At 39.2% G+C, this 17,467-nt stretch overlaps 1 protein-coding gene across 3 annotated transcripts in view; it reads left to right on the top strand.

The window, feature by feature from the left end:
- Positions 1-17,467, top strand: part of SPIDR (scaffold protein involved in DNA repair) — a 486,766-nt gene that overhangs the window by 23,630 nt on the left and 445,669 nt on the right. For all 3 annotated transcript variants that reach the window (XM_045789117.2, XM_087864884.1, XM_087864885.1), the window contains 3 exons: positions 2,502-2,657; positions 3,516-3,582; positions 16,333-16,518. In XM_045789117.2, the coding sequence (XP_045645073.1) occupies positions 2,502-2,657; positions 3,516-3,582; positions 16,333-16,518 (409 nt within the window). The remainder of the gene's footprint in view (positions 1-2,501; positions 2,658-3,515; positions 3,583-16,332; positions 16,519-17,467) is intronic.

The raw sequence follows: 17,467 nt of genomic DNA, 5'->3' as shown, positions 1-17,467 counted from the left end.
AAAAAAAAAGGAAAACTTATGCAAAAACATTTGGAGAAAATAAATCAATGTTATCACTGTTTCTAGATAAACTCCTTCACTCACATTTTCTTCCTTTGAGTATCTTTTTTTTTTTTTTTAAGATTTTATTTATTTATTTGACAGAGATAGAGAGATAGAGACAGCCAGCGAGAGAGGGAACACAAGCAGGGGGAGTGGGAGAGGAAGAAGCAGGCTTCCAGTGGAGGAGCCTGATGTGGGGCTCGATCCCAGAATGCTGGGATCACGCCCTGAGCCGAAGGCAGACGCTTAATGACCGAGCCACCCAGGCGCCCCATTCCCTTGAGTATCTTAAATACACTTTTCTGTTTTTTTCTGGCATAAAGTTGCTGTCAACACCCTATGATAAGGTAATTTTTATTCACTTGTAAGTCATTTGTTCCTTTTCCTAAATGTTCAAAGAGTTTGTTTAAAAGTATAGGATATATCTTGGTTTTGTTTGCTTCTGGGTCGATATTACCAGGTGTGTGGTATGCTTCAATATGCAGTTTCCTTTTTTTTAAGATTTCAGGAATGTTTTTTTTGTTTGATATTTGTTCTGTCCCAATATCTTGATTTTCTTCTTCTTCAGGGATTGCTATTATTGTATGTTGGATCACAAGAGAGACTTGATTGATTACTGTTTCTCTTGAATGCTTTTACTTTCTTTGTTAGAGGTGGGTGAACTTTAAAATTTCCTCCTTATTACTTTCTTAAGATATTATCTGTGATAGCTACTTGCTCTTGGATTCCTTCCAGTTTAGTCTTTTTCCTGAGCTGATTTTTTTCCATGTTGAGAGAATATTTTTTGTTTCAAGTTTTTATTTGAATCCCAGTTAGCTAACATACAGTGTAATATTAATTTCAGGATTAGAATTTAGTGATTCATCACTTACATACAATACCCAGTGTTCATCACAAGTGTCCTCCTTAATCCCTATCACCCATTTAACCCTTTCCCCCACCCACCTCCCCCCAGAAACCCTCAATTTGTTCTCTGTAGTTAAGAACCTATTTTATAGTTTGTGTCTCTTTCTTTTTCTCTATCCCTTATGTTCATCTGTTTATTTCTTAAATTCCACATATGAATGAAATCATTAGGTATTTGTCTTTCTCTGACTGGCTTATTTCACTCAGCATAACATACTCTGGCTCTATCCATGTTGTTGTAAATGGCAAGATTTCATTCTTTTTCATGGCTGAGTAACATTCCATTGTATGTATATGCGTTTGTGTATATATTCATTCCATTCTATGTACATTGTATATACATGTATATATACCACATCTTTTTTATCCATTCATTTGCGGATGGACATTTGGGCTTGTTCCCTCAGCTGATTTTTTAACTTTATTCTACTGCTTAAGTTTTGTTACTTCATTTCTGACTTTTTATAATCTAAATGTGTTGTCTTATATTGAAATAGTAGGTTACACTTTTTCTGTTCTATCAGCATGTCTTTTTTTTTTTTTAAGATTTTATTTATTTATTCAACAGAGATAGAGACAGCCAGCGAGAGAGGGAACACAAGCAGGGGGAGTGGGAGAGGAAGAAGCAGGCTCATAGTGGAGGAGCCTGATGTGGGGCTTGATCCCATAACGCCGGGATCACGCCCTGAGCTGAAGGCAGATGCTTAACCACTGTGCCACCCAGGTGCCCCTATCAGCATGTCTTTAATGTGCTTTCTTTGTGTGTTGGGATGTTATTCTGCTCCATTCTGTTTTTTTCTAGTTATAACTTTGTATTGGGTTTAACCTTGATCCTTTTATATTGCCTGTTTTTATGTTATAGTTTCTGTGAATTTTTAGAAGGCGGCAGAATTGAAAATAGCTTTTATAATTTCTGTTGTTTTCTTGTAGTTTGCAAAAATATGGCCATTTGTTTATTTGTTATTTAGATATTTTCTGGCTCTGTTTCCTTCCTCTACTTCATCTGGCCCTTTTCTTTTCCTTGTCTCTACCATCCTTGTGCTGCTGAGCAGATTCAGCTGCCAGCAGTTTTTCTGCAATGTGAGGCTTGGTCCAAGAAGGTAGTCCTGGCTCACCAGTGCTGAGTGTCCTAGACTGCTTCTACTCCTTTGGATCTCCTTGGGTGGAACCCTTGTCCTCACCCTGTTTCAGCTACCATTTCATTCTCAGATTGCCTCCTTGACTTCCTAGTGATTACCACATGTCTATGTACTCAGATCCTCCTTTGCTCATTTACTTCTCTCAGCTTTGCTCTCAGATAGAATCATATGCAGGACTTTTGGAGGATTGAATATTTGTCCTCACCTATTTGTATTTTGGAATTTGTTCTCTAATTGTAGATGTTTATGTGCTTTCTTGTTACTTTTTTTTACATGGGGATTCAGAGACATTCAAAAGTTGTGCCTTCACCATTGCCATTCCTGGGTTTCCACAGTGTTAATTGTCAACTTAATGTATATTTAATGAAGTTGATTTAATTTTTGTTTTTTTTTCTTTAAAAACCATCTCCACAGAGAAAAAGAAATTGGGATGTAGAATACCCATCCTTTCCAAGAGGAAGTTCACTGAAATTCAGAAGAGCAGGTCTCAGGACAGTGGGGGCAACTGCTTCCCTCTCTGAAGCATGGCTCAGATGTGGAGAAGGATTTCAGGACACTTCTGGGACTCTGGTAAAGTAATTATAAAATTGTTTTCCTTGAATGCCAAAGGATACTTAGATTCCTGAGTGTTTAGGCCATTGTAATTATATTTCTTTGGAATTCCCTTTCTTATTTCAGGACATAGTAATTGGTACAGTCTTTTTTTTTTTTTTTTTTTTAAATCAGAAAGGGGGAGAGTGAGCGAGCACAAGTAGGGGGAGTGGCAGGCAGAGGGAGAAACAGGCTCCCCACTGAGCAAGGAGCCCAATGTGGGACTGGATCCCAGGACCTTAGTATCATGACCCGAACTGAAGGCAGCCGCTTAACCGGCTGAGCCACCCAGGCTTCCCGGTACAGTCTTCTTTTTTCAGCCTTGAATTCCTTTTGTAATTATGGCAAGTTAGTAATCACCTCTTTTTGCCAGGCTCAACCTATGTACTTCTTAGTAAATGTGGGATACCTACTGAGAAGTTTCTTAGAAGATCAAATCTTTGAACACCCTACTCTTCACAAGAAGTATATTTATGAAATGCTTGTATGCTCAGGATCTTTTGGCAACAAGATATTCTGGTTAATTTTTGTATATACGCTAATTTTGAAATACAGATATGTACAAAATGGAATACTGTTATAAACTCTTAATGGTTAGTTCTCTGTTTAGATTCTGGTAAAATAAGAAAATACATTTATATATATATGAGGAGTATGTGCTTTGGGAATACTTATTGGTAAATATAAATAAAAGAGAGACATATTTTAAGGAAGGTATAGTTTAAGGTTTTGAGTATTTTACAAAATATTTTTGGTTTTAGCCCTTGTCACATAAATTATTACATTATTATTATTATTATTATTATTATTATTATTATTATTGTCATCTTCCTGCAGTCATTAACAGCTGAAAAGAAGATTGTTACAGAAAAGCACCTCGAATTATCCCCTAGACCCAAGAAAGGTAATATTTTGTTGATTTCTTGACAGAAAAGGTATAAAGCTAATATATCCTTCTTTGATTTATTTACATAGTTTGGATAGACTATATATTTATGGTTTAAAAACATCAAAATGTAGAAAGGTAATTTTTGAGAACTCTCTCATTTTTGTCACCATCTACCCCATTTTTTTCTTGCCTCCTATAGATAATTATTAATTTTTTTTATGTGTCCTTCCTGGGTTTACTGTTATCAGCAGAGCCCGGTAGGTTAGCTTAGGCTCCCAGCTCCAGGAATTTAAAAAATTCTGACTTGGGAAGTAACAGTTATGGCCTATGATAAAAGGACTGTACTGTTTCAGGCAATTAAATTCTTACTTGGTGAATTGGTTAGGGAAAGCTTTCAGATACAGATAGTAGGAAACTTTTAGAAGTGTTTGAAGAAATAGGGTTGAATTTATCTCCTGCAACAAGAAGTTCAGGGAGTCAGACGTGTTCTGAGTTCTGCAGCCTTAGTGTGGAGTTTGTTCTTGTGGTCATGAGGTGGAAGCTAAATTCTCTGGGCCTAGTTCTCAGGAAGACTGCAGGTTCTGAGGATTTTCTTCAGGTATACTTTTCTTCTGGGAAAGAATTCCCCCGCAGGATCTCTACCTTTGGCCAGAATCTGTTATATAGGGTCACCTCTACTAAAGGACTTAAGTGAAAGTAAAGATTTTTAAATATTTATGTTGCTGCTCAAATAAGATTGGGTTTTTGTTAGTAAGGAAGAAAAGGGGGTATCAGGGAGGTTGCTGGCTCTGCTGCCACACTCAGTGGGTAGGCAAGGAAAGTCAGTGCTTGAGACCTTAGGGATCTCCTTTGGCCGCTTAGGGTCCTGACTATGTGATCTTGGGAAAGAAGCTAAACACACTAAGCCTCAGTTTCTTCATCTGGGAAATGCGTATAAGAATGTGTGCCTCGGGGCGCCTGGGTAGCGCAGTCGTTAAGCATCTGCCTTCGGCTCAGGGCGTGATCCTGGCGTTCTGGGATCGAGTCCCACATCGGGCTCCTCGGCTGGGAGCCTGCTTCTTCCTCTCCCTCTCCCCTACTGTGTTCCCTCTCTCGCTGGCTGTCACTTTGTCACATAAATAAATAAAATCTTTAAAAAAAAAAAAAAAAGTGTGCCTCACTGGGTTATTTGTAACCAAAAAAAAAGTAATAAAATGTCTATTTCAAAGGCTTGCACTTAGTAGTTGCTTAATTGATGGCAGCAATTGCTGTTATGTCCGATGGCAAGAAGAGATGTGTGAAAGCCTGCTAAAAATTCTGTGGAGTGGGAAAACTTTTTGTGAATAAGAGCTATATAATTATTTCACTAATATTTAGGGGGTTCTTTTTATGAAAACGAAAAATAAAATTTCCCCAATTTTTTAAATTCATAAAACACTATGTTATAAACTGGCACGTCTTTTGTAATTCCATAATCTTCTGATGGAACTGCAGAATTTAACTTTTCTTGTTATTAGTGCCAAATGCTGTGATTTTCAAAGATCGATTTAATTCTGATTTCTAAACTGTCATAATATATGTAGAAAAGATTTTCTTTTACAGATATGGCTGTTATATTTTTCTGGTGATTTTAAGTAAGTATAGCCAAATTCAACTTGAAGAGAAAAAGAAATATAAAATAAGCTGTGACCTTGTGTTTAATTAAAAAAGATCTTTTGGGTTGATTTCCCTGTGCCGATATATACTCGACCCAGCCTGCTGTACTTTGTACACCATAGAATGATCGATATATTCTGAAAGGCTGGAAGAGCTTTTGTCAGTGTATAATTACTTTATTTACAGCATAAGTGCTTGTTAAGGCAAGAAAGTATTGTTAATAATTTAACAAAAATTTGAAAACAAATTGATAGGAAGGAGGGACTCAAGGTATTTCCTAGAACTGGTTCATTTTTTAAATAGTAGCTTTTTTTTTCTTTTCTTTTTAGAGAGGGAGAGAGAGGGGTGCAGCAGAGGGAGAGGGAGAGAGAGAATCTTAAGTAGGCTCCATGTCCAGTGTGGAGCCCGACGTGGGGCTTGATCTCACGACCCTGAGATCATGACCTGAGCTGAAACCAAGATTGGACCCACAACTGACTGAGCCACCCAGGCATCCCAATAGTAGCTTCTAAAGTATTAGTTTAAGACATATTAACAGAAATTTTAGGGTGTGGAAGTAATATATATATTTTTAAGATTTTATTTATTTATTTGACAGAGAGAGGGACAGCCAGCGAGAGAGGGAACACAAGCAGGGGGAGTGGGAGAGGAAGAAGCAGGCTTTTCCCGCTGAGCCGGGAACCCGATGGGACTCGATCCCAGGTCCCTGGGGTCATGCCCTGGGCCGAAGGCAGACGCTTAATGACTGAGCCACCCAGGCGCCCCTGGCAGTAATATTTTTGTGAGAGCTGGGAAGCAGAAGTGGGGGAACATACTTTTGCAGAGTGTGCACAAAAGGGAAGATACATCTCCATGTCTCTTTCCTCATCTGTAAGGCACTGTAACCAGAGAAGACTGAATAGGGGAGGCAACAGGCAATGGGAAATAGTGGGAGAAGGAAGACAAAGGAAGATTATACACTTGAAATAAGAGACTGGAACCTTTGTAGATGATTTTCCTTAAAAAGTAGAACTTAAAAAAAAAAAATCTGTATGCTTACCAAAGTGAAAGTATAAAATAAAAAGGAACTAGTTTTTTTTTTTTTCCTTAAATGCCCTACAGATTGTTTTCTTAAAATTTTGTTATTGAGGTCAGAAATCTGCTCCTTGAGAGGCATCACTAAATTTTTTTGTTTTATTTGTTGAACTGCTTTTCTCCTCTTTGGACCATTGGTTTCCTAAGGGCGGAGATTTCTCTATTGCTCTTCTATATATCCTAGGTGTATTAGTTTGCCAGGGCTGCCATAATAAAGTACCAGTAATAAAGTATGCTAACTGGGTAGTGTGAATAACAGAAACTTATTATCTCACAGCCCTAGAGGCTAGAAGTCCAAAATGAAGGTATTAGCAGAATTAGTTCCTTCTAGGATCTGCTCTAGGCTTCTTTCCTTGGCTTATAATGGTTGTCTATCCATGTGTTTCTTCACACTGTCTACACTCCCCACATGTCTCCAAATTTTTCCTTTCCTATAAGGACACTTGTCATATTGGAATAACTTGATCACCTCTGTAAAGACCCTCTCTCCAAATAATCACATTCTGGGATGCTGGAGTGTTAGAACTTTAACATATGAATGACTTTTGGGGTAACACAATTCAGCCTGTAATACTACCTGCTAGCACAATGTCTGGTTTGCAAAGGGTGCCCAGAAATGTTTACCTGTTGTAGCTATTCTCATAGTCTAACTGATGTCCTTCCTAGAATTTCATTGGAATGGGTCTTGATTTCAAGGGTGCCCTTTTCAGCAAATAAAATGAGTTGCTAATAAATTCCTGGTAGTGGTTTTATCTACATAAATTTTAAAGTGTCTGTAATTCATGGGTTTATGAATTCCATGAATTCATTATGTAATCTGAAAATAGTGATAACTTTACTTCCTTCCTGTCTTAGTCTGATCAGACTAATAGACCAATACACCAATAATACCATAGACTAGGTAGCTTATAAATGGCAGAAATTGGTCCAGTATATTCAGGGTCTGGTGAAGTCTCACTTCCAGGTTCATGACTGTACCATCTTGCTGTGGACTCATATGGAGGAAGGGGCCAGGAATCTCTCTGGGGGCTTCTTATATAGATCACTAATCCCATGCATGAGGGCTCCACCCTCATTACCTAATCACCTCCAAGTCCCCACATCTTAATCCCACACACTGGGGAATAGGTTTCAGCACTGTGAATTTTAAGGGATACAAACGTTCTGTCTGTAGTATTTCACTCCTTCCTTTTCAGTTTACTTTTCCAGATGCATAATAATATAAGGGACTGATATGATGTCTTTTGCAAGTAAATACACAGCTTAGTTTTTATTAGCTATTTAAATCAATAAGGATGAACATTATTTTTAATTTTATCTTTGAGGGTAGACAAGTTTAGTAATTCTGGATGTTCATGGCACCAAGTATGTGCTCAGTAAATCTTTACAATTATTTTATGTTTTTGCGCCTTTTACTGCAAGTGCTGTTTTTTCAGACATCATTTTGTCAGTGAATCTCTTTTCCTGATCAACACGAAGTGGAGCATTGCTTTTTTTGTGCCACTGTTATACTGTGACATACCTCGAATATAATATTTAATTTTTCTTGTTATGATTTGTGTTGTCTTGCAAACCATACGTTCCTTGAGGGAGGAGTTTTCTTATTTTTCTGTTTCCTCAAGGCTTACTCATCAGTTATGTAAATATGTATTGAGAGAAGCCATTTAACTTCTGAACCGATTAACTCTACTAAGAACTTGAATTATAATATCTAACTTCTTTTATTTAATTTTATTTTAAAATTTTTTAAATTTTATTTTTTTATAATAATTTTTAATTATGTTATGTTAGTTACCATACAGTACATCCCTAGTTTTGATTTAAAGTTCCAGGATTCATTACTTGTGTATAACACCCAGTGCACCATGCAATACATGCCCTCCTTAATACCCATCACCAGCCTATCCCAATCCCCACCCCCCTCCCCTCTGAAGCCCTCAGTTTGTTTCCCAGCGTCCATAGTCTCTCATGGTTCATTCCCCCTTCTGTTTACCCCTTCTTCATTCTTCCCTTCCTTCTCCTAATGATCTTCCTATTTCTTTTTTTTTTTAAAGATTTTATTTATTTATTTGACAGAGATAGAGACAGCCAGCGAGAGAGGGAACACAAGCAGGGGGAGTGGGAGAGGAAGAAGCAGGCTCATAGGAGAGGAGCCTGATGTGGGGCTCGATCCCATAACGCCGGGATCACGCCCTGAGCCGAAGGCAGATGCTTAACCGCTGTGCAACCCAGGCGCCCCTGATATTCCTATTTCTTATGTTCCATAAATGAGTGAAACCATATGATAATTGTCTTTCTCTGCTTGACTTATTTCACTTAGCATAATCTCCTCCAGTCCCCTCCATGTTGCTGCAAATGTTGTGTAATCGTTCTTTCTGATGGCTGAGTAATATTCCATTGTGTATATGGACCACATCTTCTTAATCCAGTCATCTGTTGAAGGGCATCATGGCTCCTTCCACGATTTAGCTATTGTGGACAATGCTGCTGTGAACATTGGGATGCATATGGCCCTTCTCGTCACTACGTCTTTATCTTTGGGGTAAATACCCAGTAGTGCAATAGGTGGATAACAGGGTAGCTCAATTTTTAACTTTTTTTTTCTTTTTTAAAGATTTTATTTATTTATGTGACAGCCAGTGAGAGAGGGAACACAGCAGGGGAGTGGGAGAGGAAGAAGCAGGCTCCCAAAGGAGGAGCCCGATGTGGGACTTGATCCCGGAACGCCGGAATCACGCCCTGAGCCGAAGGCAGACGCTTAACGACTGTGGTACCCAGGCGCCCCTCAATTTTTAACTTTTTGAGGGACCTCCACACTGTTTTCCAAAGTGGCTGTACCAACTTGCATTCCCACCAACAATGTAAAAGGGATCCCCTTTCTCCACACCCTCTCCAACATTTGTTGTTTCCTGCCTTGTCAATTTTTGCCATTCTAACTGGCGTAAGGTGGTATCTCAATGTGGTTTTGATTTGAAATTCCCTGATGGCTAATGATTTTGAACATTTTTTCATGTGTCTGTTAGCCATTTGTATGTCTTCATTGGAAAAGTGTCTGTTCATATCTTCTGCCCATTTTTTGATTTGATTATTTGTTTCTCGTTTATTGAGTTTGAGAAGTTCTTTGTAGATCTTGCATACTAGTCTTTTATCTATAGTGTTACTTGCAAATATCTTCTCCCATTCCATGGGCTGCCTCTTAGTTTTTCTGACGGTTTCCTTGGCTGTGCAGAAGCTTTTTATCTTGATGAAGTCCCACAAGTTCATTTTTTCTTTTGTATCTCTTGTCTTTGGAGATGTGTCATGAAAAAAGTTGCTGTGGCCAATGTCAAAGAGGTTGCAGCCTATGTTCTTCTCTATGATTCTGATGGATTCCTGTCTCACATTGAGGTCTTTCATCCATTTGGAGTTTATCGTTGTGTATGGTGTGAGAGAGTGGTCAAGTTTCATTCTTTTGCATGTAGCTGTCCAATTTTCCCAGCCCCATTTATTGAAGAGACTGTCTTTTTTCCACTGGATGTTTTTTCCTGTTTTGTCAAAGATTAGTTGCCCAAAGAGCCGAGGGTCCATTTCTGGGTTCTCTGTTCTGTTCCATTGGTCTATGTGTCTGTTTTTGTGCCAGTACCATGCTGTCTTTGTGATCACAGCTTTGTAGTACAGCTTGAAATCCAGCATTGTGATGCCCGCAGCTTTGTCTTTCCTTTTCAACAATTCCTTGGCGATTCGGGGCCTTTTCTGATTTCACACAAATTTAAGGGCTATTTGTTCCAGTTCTTTGAAAAATGTCCTTGGTATTTTGATCGGGATGGCATTGAAAGTGTAGATTGCTCTGGGTAGCATAGACATTTTAACTATGTTAATTCTTCCGGTCCATGAGCATGGAATATTCTTCCATCTTTTTGTGTCTTTTTCAATGTCTTCCAAGAGTGATTTGTAGTTTCTAGCATATAGATCCTTTACCTCTCTGGTTAAGTTAATTCTGAGATAGCGTGTGATTTTTGGTGCTATTGTAAATGGAATGGATTTCTTAATTTTTCTTTCTTCAGTCTCATTGTTCGTGTATAGAAATGGAACTGATTTCTGAGCATTGATTTTGTATCCTGCCACATTACTGAATTGCTCTATGTGTTCTAGTAATTTGAGGGTGGAGTCTTTTGGGTTTTCCATATAGAGTATCATGTCATCTGCGAAGAGAGACAGTTTGACTTCTTCTTTGCCGATTTGAATACCTTTTATCCCTTTTTGTTGTCTGATTGCTGTTGCAAGGACTTCTAGTACTATGTTGAATAACAGTGGCGAGAGTGGGCATCCTTGTCGTGTTCCTGATCTTAAGGGAAAGGCTTCCAGCTTTTCCTGATTGAGAATGATATTTGCTGTAGGCTTTTCATAGATGGTTTTTATGTGATTGAGTAATGTACCCTTTATCCCTACACTCTGAAGGGTTTTAATCAGGAAAGGATGCTGTAATTTGTCAAATGCTTTTTCTGCATCTATTGAGAGAATCATATGATTTTTGAATTTTTCTTTCTGGATAAAATCTATGACACCGATCGATTTGTGAATGTTGAACCACCCTTGCATCCCAGGGATGAATCCCACTTGATCCACTGTTGGATCCTATTAGCCATGATCTTGTTGAGAATTTTGGCATCCATATTCATCAGGGATATCTGTCTGTATTTCTCCTGGATGATGTGGTCTTTGCCTGGTTTGGGGATCAAGGTAATACTGGCCTCATAGAATGAGTTTGGTTGTGTTCCCTCTGTTTCTATTTTTTGAAACAGCTTCAGGAGAATAGGTATTATTTCTTCTTTGAATGTTTGGTAGAATTCCCGGGAATTCCATCAGGCCCTGGACTTTTGTTTTTGGAGAGATGTTTGATCACTCTTTCATTCTCTTCATAATTAATCAGTTTGTTTAAAAAATCAGTTTCTTCCTTTTTCAGTCTTGGTAGTTTATAGGTTTCCAGGAAGGCATCCATTTCTTCCAGGTTGTTTAATTTATTGGCATAAAGCTGTTGATAAAAGTTTCTCATATCCTTCCTATTTCATTGGTGTTGGTCATGATCTCTCCCCTTTCATTCATGATGTTATTAATTTGGGTCCTTTCTCTATTCTTTTGAATAAGTCTTGCCAGTGGCTTATCGATCTTATTTATTCTTTCAAAGAACCAGCTTCTAGTTCTGTTGATCTGCTCTACTGTGCTCCTGGTTTCTAATTCATTGGTCTCTGCTCTAATCTTGATCACTTGCCTTCTCGTGTGTGGGTTAGGCCTGTTCTTCTGTTCCAGCTCCATCTTTTGAGGTGAGAATATAAAAACTGCATTTTAGATTTTTCTGTTCTTTTGAGTGAGGTTTGGATGGGTATGTATTTTCCTTTTACGACTGTCTTTGCAGTGTCCCATAGGTTTTGGACCGATGTGTTTTCATTCTCGTTGGTCTCCAAAAATTGCTTAAGCTGATTTTTAATTTCCTGGTTTACCCAATCATTCTTGAGCAGGATGGTTTTTAGTTTCCAAGTGTTTGAGTTTCTTCCAAATTTTTCCTTGATTGATTCCAGTTTCAAAGCATTGTGGTCTGAAAATATGCAGGGAATAATTTCAGCCTTTTGGTATCGGTTGAGACCTGTTTTGTGACCCAGTATATGGTCTGTTCTGGAGAAAGTTCTGTGTGCATTAGAAAAGAATGAGTATTTTGTTGTTCTGGGGTGTAGTGTTCTGTATATATCTATGAGGTCCATCTGGTCTAGTATGTCATTCAAAGCTCTTGTTTCATTGTTGATTTTCTGCTTAGGTGATCTGTCTATTTATGATAGTGGAGTGTTGGGGTACCCTACTGTTAACATATTATTATCTATATGTCTCTTTATTCTAGTTAAGAGTTGGCTTGTGTATCTTGCTGCTCCCCTGTTGGGGGCATAGATATTTATAATCGTTATATCCACTTGTTGGATACATCCTTTAAGAATAATATAGTGCTCGGGGCGCCTGGGTAGCGCAGTCGTTAAGCGTCTGCCTTCGGCTCAGGGCGTGATCCCGGCGTTCTGGGATCGAGTCCCACATCGGGCTCCTCCGCTGGGAGCCTGCTTCTTTCTCTCCCACTCCCCCTGCTTGTGTTCCGTCTCTCGCTGGCTGTCTCTCTGTCACATAAATAAATAAATAAAATATCTTTAAAAAAAAAAAGGATAATATAGTGCCCTTCTGTGTCTCTAACTACAGTCTTTGGTTTAAAATCCAATCTGTCTGATACAAGAATTGCTACCCCAGCTTTCTTTTGAGGTCCATTGGCAAGAAAAATGGTTTTCCATCTCTTCACTTTCAGTTTGGGTGTATCTTTAGGTTCAAGATGAGTCTCTTGTAGACAGCAAATGGATGGGTCATGTCTTATTATCCAGTCTGCAACCCTGTGGCATTATGGGAACATTTAGGCCATTGATAGTGAGAGTGATTATTGAGAGATATGATTTTAATGATGTCTTGTTGCCTGTGAAGTGTTTGTTTCTATAGATTGTAAATTTCTGTTCTGTATCACTCTTGGTGCTTTTTTACTTTTGTATCTCATGTGGGGCTGGTTTGTTGGTTACGAATTCCTTCAGTTTCTGCCGATTCTGGAAGGTTCTTATCTCTCCATCAATTCTGAATGACAGCCTTGCTGGATAAAGGATCCTTGGCTGCATGTTCTTCTTGGATAGAGCTTTGAAAATACCCTGCCAACCCTTCCTATCTTGCCAGGTTTCTGTAGACAGGTCTGACGTTATTCTGATATTTTTACCTTTGTACATGAGTAATTTCTTTGCCCTGGCCGCTTTCAATACTGTATCCTTGGATCTAGTATTTGCGCATTGCACTATGATGTGACGTGGTGTAGGTTTGCTGTGATTGACCTTGGGAGGGGTCCTTTCTGCCTCTTGGACACGAATGCTTGTTTCCTTTGCCAGATTAGGGAAGTTCTCAGCTACAGTTTGTTCAAATGTCTCTTCTAGACCTCTCTTTCTCCACCCCCTCGGGGATGCCAATGATTCTAACATTGGAACGTTTCATTGAGTCAGTAATCTCCCGTAATCTACATTCTTGAGAATGGATTTTTTTTTAAAAGATTTTATTTATTTATTTGACAGAGATAGAGACAGCCAGCGAGAGAGGGAACACAAGCAGGGGGAGTGGGAGAGGAAGAAGCAGGCTCATAGTGGAGGAGCCTGATGTGGGGCTCGATCCCATAACGCCGGGATCACGCCCTGAGCCAAAGGCAAACACTTAACTGCTGTGCCACCCAGGCGCCTCAAGAATGGATTTTTTTTGAGCCAATTTTCTGTTTTAACTTTATCTTCTACCATCCCATCCTCCAATTCGCTACTTAGTTCTTCTGCCTCATTTACCCTGGCCGTCAGAGCGTCTGGTTTAGACTGCATTTGATTCATAGCATTTCTAATTTCTGCCAGATTTGCTCACATTTCCGCCCTTAGAGATTCTATTTTCTCGTTAATATTTTCGTTAATATTTTTTTTTCAATTCTACACATCATCTTGACCATTGTTACTCTGAACTCCATTTCTGACAATTTGGTTATATCGTATCCATCAGTTCTGTGGCAGAGGCCACAGAATCATTATCTTTCTTTGCTGGGGCGGATTTCTCCTCCTCATCATTCTGATGAGCGGGTGATTGCCGGGATGTACAGAGCCCAAATTACTGACCAGCACCCAGGCAGTGTGCACTTGTTTTATAGGGACCTTAGCGATGTGGGCTTCTTGATTTTTAGCCTGCCTTCTGGGGGAGGAGCCTGCCCGCTGATACTCAGGGAACCCTGTTTGGGTAGAGTCGCCCTCTCCCCTGCAAGGAGGGTTGGGAATGGGCACAATGTGAGCTGTTATTTCCTGGCTTTTGTTCTCTGGCGGCTTTCCCTTGCTGTTTTCTGTGACTCTTCTGAGAGTCAGGGTAGCAGTGGCCCTATCCTAGCCTCTGTCTCAGAACAGAGATTGCAGTCCGCTCTTCACTGAGCTCTCTTGGCCACTTTAACTCTGTTTCTGTCAGTGCTGCCAAAAATCCTGTATCGTCCCGGGTTGTGCGCCCCACAGCCGCTCTCCCAGCCCTCACTTCCAGGGCCGGCAGGTTTCTGTCCTTTGTGGTTCTAACACCTCCAGTCACCCTCGGTTCCTGCCATGCTCCTGAGTTCCCTGTTTCAGTGTGGTTCGTGCGGTCCGGAGCGCTGGTTTTCAGTCTGGTCGCATGCGCGGTCCCGAGCCCTCGGTTTCAGTCTAGTTCGAGTGTGCGCTCGGGAGCTCAGGTTGTCAGTCTGGATGCGCGCCCGCTCCTGAGCTCCCGGTTTATTCTGTTTCCAGTGAGCGCTCTGGAGCTCTGGTTTTCAGTCTGGTCGTACGCGCGTTACCAGTTTCATGGTCTCAGTCTGTTTTCTTGCGAGTGTTGGTCTGGGAGTCCGGCTCTCTCCCCAGTGCAGGTGGCTACTGCTTCCCGGTGCCCGAGTGCGGCGACTCCCTCCCTCTTCCGTTTACCTTCTGATACCTGTACGCGGATTCACGACTCCCCGCTTCGTACCTCAATACTCAGCGCTGGAGATGTTCTTTTGTAGAGATCCAGATGTATCTTCCTGCGTCTCAGGCTGATTCTGTGGGTGTTCAGGATGGTCTGGTACATATCCAGCTCGACTCAGGGACCAGGGTATTTAGCAGCCATATTTTCTCCCTATAATATCTAACCTCTTAATATTGAAATGTGTCTAAGATACTTTAAATTTTAGCATTATAACTCAATTATAAATATAAGCAGAAAAATTGATTTTTTTTGGTGTGTATTCCTTTTCTGATCACTATCAATAAAGTTTCCTGTTGACTTCCTGTTACATCGAGATGGAGTAGCCCCATTCTTTCTACGTTTCCTATTAGAATGGCTAAAATAAAAAGTGGTTATAACACCAAATGCTGTCAGTGATATGGAAAAACTTAAACATTGCCAATAGGACTGTAAAATGTTACAGCCACTCTGGAAAAGTTTGGCGGTTTTTTATAAGACAAAACATACAATTACCAATCAACCTGGCAATTGCCCTTTGACATTTATCCCAGAGAATGAAAATTACATTCACATAAAACCCTGTGTACAATGTTCATAGCAGCTTTATTCGTTATAGTCCCAAACTAGAAACAACACAGATGCCCTTTAGTGGATGAATGGATAAACTATGGTGCATCCATATCATGTAATACTAATTAGTAATAGAAAGTGTTGATACACAGAATAACTTGGATGAATGGTGACGGAATTATGCTGAATACAAGAAGCCAATCCTGAAGTCTAAGATAGTATGATTCCATGTATATATCAATCTTGAAATGACAAAATTACAAAAATGCAAAGCTGATTTGTTGCAAGAGGTTAACAATTGGGGTAGGGAGATTGGCTATGATGTGGCTTTATAAAGGTAATGTAAGGTGTTCTCATGGTGATGGAATTGTTTTGTGTCTTGTAGGTATCAGAATCAACATTCTAGTTGTGATGTTTTGCAAAATGTTAACATTAAAGGAACTGGGTAAATTGTACAATGGCTCTCTGTTGTTTATTACAACTGTATGTGGATCTACTATTACCTCAAAATAATAAATTTAGTTAAAAGAGTTTGTTGTTAAGTGTTTTTAAGCACATGACTGCTACTAGGGCTAGTCTTCTTCTAGCATTCCTGTTCCACACAAGTATTGGTTTTGTGGTTTTTTTCACATTTTGTCTTTTTCTTTTGGTTTCATCAAATATTCTAGGAAGTTATAATTCTATAATTAGTTCAAGGTTATATTTTTGAGTTTTCATTTGTGCTACAGTCATTTTCCTTGTTTTTTATAACTTAATTAGTTCTTCTGTTTCTTCTTAAAACTTGGTTTTAATTAAAAGAATCTTAGGTTACACATAGAATGTTAGGCAGGATGATCAAGACATTGCTTTCACTATCATCAGAATTTTATTTGTGACTTTGGCAGAATAACATGCGTGAAATCTCATTCTGCTAAATAAGTATATCAGTTGATTGTGTTTATATATTTTCTTTTTCTTTAACAGAAACTACTGCATCTAAGAGTACCAGTGAGCTTATAGATATAACATGGAGTTCCAGTGGAAGTGATCTGTCAGAAGAGGATAGAACACTTTTTAAACCACAGAGACATAATGGACATGGTTCTAGAATAGACAGGTTTTGTAACAGGAACAGGAATATTTTATGTCCGGACGATGGGGCCAGTGAAGGTAAATTGAGAATTTGGTAAGAAATCCTCTTTCTGATATATATTGGGTTCAGTATTGGAAAAAAGTTCATTCCTTTTCTGAAAGTATTAGTGATGTAATGACTGTACTGAGTCCTTTCCTCTATGCTCAGCCATTTAGAAACATTTTTTTCATATATTATTTCTCACAAAAACTCTAACAGATAAATATTACAAGTATTATTTTTACAGCTAACAAGTTAAGCGTGAACAGTAAAATTGGTTGGGATTCCACTTAGGGTCTCTACTGTATAGTGCTATATTGCCCCTTGCTGACCTGTTTTTGGTAAATACTATGATATTAAATGTGTGGTAGAAATATAACCTAAGTTTCTGTTTTGATGGCATTTTTTATTATATTGTGTTTTTAACAGTTTAAAGCAAGGTTTCCCAACCTTATCACTAATGCATTTGGGGCCAGAAAATTCTTTGTTTTGGGGAGGGGGGTGTTTTCCTGTGGTATAGGGTATTTAGCAGCATCTCTGGCCTCTGTTCACTAGTGACAGTAAGTAGCTCCGCCAGCCCCAGTTGTTTTGTTTTGTTTTTTATAAAGATTTTATTCATTTATTTGTTAGAGAGAGAGAGAGAATGTGTGCTCACCCTCAAGCCGGGGGAGGGCAGGCAGAGTAAGAAGCAGGCTCCCGACTGAGCAAGGAGCCTGATGTAGAACTCGATCCCAGGACCCTGGGTTCATGACCTCAGCCGAAGACAGACGCTTAACTGACTGAGCCACCCAGGCATGCCTCCCCCAGCCCCAGCTGTGACAGCTAAAAAATGTCTCCAGATGTTGTCAGATATCCACAGAAGGACAGAATCATCCCGAGTTGAGAACCACAGACTTAGAATTAGGAAAATCATGTCCTTTTACAATTTTTAGAATATATAGCTCATCTAGAGTATTTAAAAATCTTAATGCTTTCAAAATAAGCTTC

Source organism: Ursus americanus, chromosome 9, assembly GCF_024610735.1.
Source record: "Ursus americanus isolate L20-20 chromosome 9, mUrsAme1.1.p, whole genome shotgun sequence".
NCBI classification, from domain to species: domain Eukaryota; kingdom Metazoa; phylum Chordata; class Mammalia; order Carnivora; family Ursidae; genus Ursus; species Ursus americanus.
The sequence above is the reverse complement of the archived record's forward strand: the minus strand, read 5'-3'. Positions and strand labels throughout refer to the sequence as shown.